Here is a 5,500-nt window from a genome sequence, read left to right on the forward strand (position 1 = left end):
AAATTTATTGATGTCGTCAATGTATCAGATGACCCTACAAGTTTTTTTTCCACAAAATTTTTTAATAACGTATATTGATGTTACCAATGTGTCAGGCGTCATCTAAAGCTACTTGTAACATATACTTCATTTTATAATTAATTTATTCCTCACTCTATTTTTATAATTAATTAATTTTTTAATATTATTATTATAAATGAGCCCTATTTTGATAAATAATAAAATATGTGTTATATAAACAATGTTTTATATCTTTGTTATATTAAAAAATTTATAAAATCATGAATTAACTCTATATTAAGTATGCTTTTTAATTAGAGGATTAATGCTAATGCATCTATTATAGAGACATATTCATATTATTTACTTACCACTTTCTTTTGGAGATTCAAATATGAGGAGTAAATGTCATATATGATCATCAAGCATGCTTTATTTAAATCGAAACAACTCAATATGCTTAGCTTCACCCTTTGATTTTTACTAATCTTTTATTAAAACAAAATTATATGAAATCGTCAAGATGTGCAAACAAGTTGCAATATTCTAATCAAAAGGGGACCTTTTATTGAATGTATTTTTTGTAATATAATGTTAAAAAAACCATAAAAAGGTTTCCCAAGCCACAAGCAAAGATTTTTTATTTGTTTCAACTTTTGGGAGCTAGCTTAGATATCATAATGCTCCCAATCCCTCTCATACTAATTCCAAACATGACTTTTGCTATAATCTATTCAAATCTATATTGTTAGACAAATCTTTAAAATATTCTAATTACATTATTAAACTATTAATATTATATTAATCAAAATTTTAATTATTAAAATTATTAATTTAATTATTAAATTATATATTAAATCTTACTTAACATACTTCAAAATAAAATTTTTGAAAATTACAATGTTATTGTTTATGTTTTAAAAGTAAAAACAAAAAAATAAAGTAAAATTGAAAAAAAAAGAGTGAACAATAAGACTTTTGTAAAAGTTTTAAAAACCTTAAGACCAAGATTTTTACGACATTCATTTTCTTTAACTTTCCATTTTAAACTATGTTAGATAAGATTTCACATCTCATTTAACAGTTAAATTAATGATTTTAGTAATGAAATGATTTTATTGATATAACATTGATAGTTTAATGATGTAATTAGAATGTTTTAAAGTGTGGGAACCAATTTAGAATGAAAGTTATAGTTTGAGAATAAATGGTGCAAATAACTCGTATTATTATTTTCATATATTTTGTTTATGTATACTTAGGATTTAATTGTAATTGGGTTTTACAATCAAAGACAGTTGGAATATAAACTATTTTAATATCCTGAGATCTTACATCGAAAATTCAGTATATATGAACATAAACAATTCCGATTTTGATTAGCTAACATTTGGATATTATAATATCTGGTTCCAGTTTCATCTAAGGCTTGAGTTAAAAAAGTGAAAACCTTCTTATTATTCAACAAGAAAAAGGAAAACACTTAATATGATTTACTTAAACATGGGAAGGGGTTGTATTAGGCGGGGTTGGTGCTGAGGCCACGCGCTTTCCACGTTCCGACCGGCTGTTCTCGGCGAACTTGAGACTAGCCGAGTGCATACCCTTTTTCTTTTCGTCCTCATTCCACTCCGAAGAGTAGTAATGTTCTTCGGTGGATTTGACGACATCTTTGGATGGTGGGAAGAACATGCTGCCCCATTGAGGGAAATGCACCAATGTCACTGGAAGAGTGCAAGCCACTATCATGGCTCCCATCCATGAAAGACCAGATGCGGTCGAAAATCTCGATGTTGAGAAGAAAATTAATTGTGTCAATCCGGACCCGAAGTTCCCACCGGCACCGGTTAGACCCGAAATGATTCCCAAGGATCGTCGTGAAATGAAGGGGATGATGCCGAACGTGGCGCCGCATGCGGCTTGAGCTCCGATGGAGAAGAGGATCATTGCCAGGACAGCAATGGGAAGAGAATTGGCACGGCCTAGCCAGATACAGAAGACACCTCCTAAAGTTTGTAAGCTCCATAGGACCCAAAGCCTGCCTCTCATGCCAAATAATTGGGCTGCTTTGTCTGAAGCGTAACCACCAAAGGGACGAGCAACAAGGTTTGCCATGCCAAAGGTGGCGGCAATTATCCCTGCTGTGTGTAGTTTGAGATTAAACCTGTTCATTGACATTGCAGTCGATTAATTTTACTCTTATAGTTTGATTTTTTTCTGTAAAGATATATGCATATATATTGTAGTTGTAGTATTTGACTTACCTGTCGTAAAAGTATTCAGCAATGACATTATCAGTTGACAATTCAACTCCCATGGAGTAGCCATAGAGAAGAACAAAGATCCAGGTCCTGTAATTTGTGACGGCATACCATAGCACCTGAAATGAAAGCATACTATTCTTTAGCAAAGAATTGACATGATGAAAATTGGCTTTATTTGGAAATATATATATATATAGTAATTAAACTTACTTTGCCGAATTTATCTTTTGCAACATCACCCTTCTTTTGCAAACTACTAAGGTTTCCATCAGGCAAGTCCTGGCCAAGTGTTAAGACCAAGATCCCCATGATGATATGAAGGCATCCAGGAATGAAGAAAGCGATTCTCCAGGCAGTGAATGGTGTAGATCCAAGTCGTCGAATGATATCATAAACTAAAGGCATCAAAAGCTGAGTTGCACCTCCTCCCATGTTACCCCATCCAGCTGCTGTTCCATTGACCAGCCCTATAATCTTGCTGTTAAACATTGTGCTCATCCAGTATTGGCAAGACACGAATGTAGCAAGGGAGAATCCGATCATAAACCGAACTGCGATATAACCTCCGGCGTCCGAAACAAACGACATGCAAAAGACGGTCGGAGCCGATAACATGATCAAAAAGGCGCAACCGTAACGAGGTCCCAAAAGGTCACAAACGGCTCCCATTACTAGCCTCGAAAATATACTTCCCGAAACAGAAGCAACCCCAGCATTCCCAATATCTTGTTTCTTTAAGTTGAGATTATCACGGATGATGGGGACAAGGGGTGCTGCAGCAAAAGTGGAGACGAAGCAAGTGAAGAAGGAGATCCAGGACAAGTGAAAAGTCCTCATGTGGGGATTAGCAAAAGAGAAAAGCTTGAACACTTTAGCTTTGTGCTCAGAATCCACTGGTAAGTCGAATTTAGCTGTTGTATCAGTTGGAACCATAGGTGAAGCTACTGATAATGCAAAAGTTGGTTCTCTTCCAGTAACTCCATGCATGGAGCTTCCTGGGGATCCCTCAATGTCACTCATTTTCTTCTTCCTTTTTCTTGGGAAAGTCTAGAAAAGAAAGTTGGTTCTTCTTCGTGGAATTGTTGTTTGAATTAAAGGAAACTTGGGTGATATTTATACGTGATTGGTGTTGACATTTTAGGAGCTGTTTAAAGAGCTAATGGAGATTCCCAACAGTTAAGAATCCTCTTCGCCGCAGCAATGGAAAAGTCTCATCGTATATCCCAAAGGATCGATTAGACAATTATTAAGAGCTAACCAGTTGCTTAATTACCACACTAACCTCTGCTAATCAACAATAATCAATGATGATTACATCATTTTTCAAGTTGTTATATGGTGGAGAAAAGGGCATTACAGAACATTATAATTAACATTCACCCTGGAAGAGATGGAGTGCGTTGGACTGAAAGGGCAAAGTTGCTACATAGAATACAAATTGTTTAAGATGTGGTTTCGTCATTTGTGGTCCTGCTGAAATTTAAACTAGTAAACTGGGAAGATTCTGACCTTAATATAAGGAATTTATCATTTTGTATATATGGTTTAAAGCAAGAATCTGAATACTTTTGATTCTTTAATTTTTAATTTCTTTTCATAGATATTTGAATATAAACACAAAGATATTATTTGTTAAAATATATTTATCAACTGAATGATGATGTAACGCCCCAATTTTCGCGAATTCTGTGAATGTTGGCATAGATTTAATTATGTTAGTGGGCCTCTAGAAGGCCCAAGTTTAAGATAGAACCCGGTAATTTTAGTTAATTTTTGTTCCATAAGAAAAAGGGAGTGAAATTATGAAATAGGACCTATGTGAAAATGTTTGAAAATGCTATAGGCTAATTTGTAGTGGCCAAATAAATAGTAGTGCAAAATAGGAGGATTTGCATGTCAAATTCCCCACTTTTAATGTAGTGGCCGGCCAAGGTGATGGATAGTTGATAATGTATGCATTTTAGCATTTTAATAGTTAATGGATGATGGGCATTAGCATTTTAATAGTTAATAGATGATGGGCATGGTAAGTATTATGGGTATATTTTTATTGGAATTATGGCATGAGTATGGCACAAATATTAGTATATCATTTATGTGTCATAAAATGTTGAGTGATAAGAATAACAAAAGGAAGTAAAGGAAGGTTTTTGTTCATTCTTTGTTCTTCATAGCCGAATTTGAGAGAGAGCAAATAGGGGAGGAAACCCTTGAATATTCGGTCACTAGGAGGGGGAAAATTGAAGGTTAGTTCTTGGTACTTTGCTTCTATCTTGATGTTCATGAGTTCTTCTTGATTCTATCCTAACTCGTGAAGCATATTTTGGTTTTTGGTTGTTACTTCATGTTCTTTTGATGAAAAATGGAAGATAGGTGAAGTTGAGCCAAACAAATGAGCATGCATGTGTCTTAGATGCTAAGGGAAAAAATTGGCTAACATGTTGTACTTTAAAATGATGAAACGGAGATTATACTTAAGTAAAATCATAGATATGTGAAGATTGATTGGTGATATACATGTTTAAATAACAAGCATGCAAGTTAGGTGTGAAAGAGTGATTTGGTAATAAATCTGCTTGGGACAACAATAGTAACGTGACTTTGGAAAATCACCATAAATTGTGAGAGATGAATTAGAAGCTAAATAAATTATGTAATTAAAGCTTAATTAGTCTAGTTTTAAATGAAATAAACGAGAACATATTTTGAATTCTGTACAATGAGAAATTTGATTTGTAATGAAGAGTGGTCAGATTAGTCAAACAGTGAAACATGGGAAACTTTAAGAAAAATCTGGTATTGATTGGTCATACCAAAATTCTAAAAATTTTATGGATAGAAGATATATGAGTCTATTTTTTAGGGAAATTAACGGCACTTGATTTGGAGTTTCGTAGCTCCAGTTATAAATGATTTAGTGACTGTTGCTCAGGAAGACAGCTTGCAGTGAAATTATGATTATGTGGTAAACATTGACAAAAATTTGTTAATAAGTTGCTTATTAATTTCTTATAAGCTTACTATGATCTGTAGGTGTGGTTGGCCGAATATTGTAAGGGGTTAATACGTAGTTTGTATTTGAATAGTTAGATTAACGTGTTAGTAATCCAATTGTAGGCGGTTCGTGTGTGGATCACGTCAGCATATCGTCGCAAACAGGTGTGTAAATAACACCCTCTTTCTTAGTCTAGATCGGCAAAAGTCGAAAAGCCAAAATGCCGAAAATCGGTATTTTG

The 5,500-nt window shown here is 34.0% G+C and overlaps 1 protein-coding gene across 1 annotated transcript; it reads right to left on the reverse strand.

Annotated features, from left to right (window-relative positions):
* Window positions 1-1,208: 1,208 nt before the first annotated feature.
* On the reverse strand, window positions 1,209-3,448 carry LOC108469113 (high-affinity nitrate transporter 2.1-like). Its single transcript, XM_017769998.2, has 3 exons — window positions 2,475-3,448; window positions 2,265-2,380; window positions 1,209-2,164 (listed from the first exon to the last, which is right to left on the reverse strand). Exons 1-3 carry the CDS (start codon window positions 3,282-3,284, stop codon window positions 1,498-1,500), a joined length of 1,593 nt encoding a protein of 530 aa, XP_017625487.1. The 5' UTR covers window positions 3,285-3,448; the 3' UTR covers window positions 1,209-1,497.
* Window positions 3,449-5,500: the final 2,052 nt, after the last annotated feature.

This window comes from Gossypium arboreum, chromosome 8 (genome assembly GCF_025698485.1).
Source record: "Gossypium arboreum isolate Shixiya-1 chromosome 8, ASM2569848v2, whole genome shotgun sequence".
Classification (NCBI taxonomy): Eukaryota; Viridiplantae; Streptophyta; class Magnoliopsida; order Malvales; family Malvaceae; genus Gossypium; species Gossypium arboreum.

What these genes read in the sequence shown, in the direction of transcription:
- LOC108469113 (XM_017769998.2), bottom strand. Translation starts at nt 3,284, where the DNA reads ATGAGTGACATTGAGGGATCCCCAGGAAGCTCCATGCATGGAGTTACT. An exon ending in CAAAAGATAAATTCGGCAAA is followed by an intron (nt 2,381 to 2,474) that starts GTAAGTTTAATT and finishes CTTTCATTTCAG; the next exon opens with GTGCTATGGTATGCCGTCAC. An exon ending in GCTGAATACTTTTACGACAG is followed by an intron (nt 2,165 to 2,264) that starts GTAAGTCAAATA and finishes GTCAATGAACAG; the next exon opens with GTTTAATCTCAAACTACACA.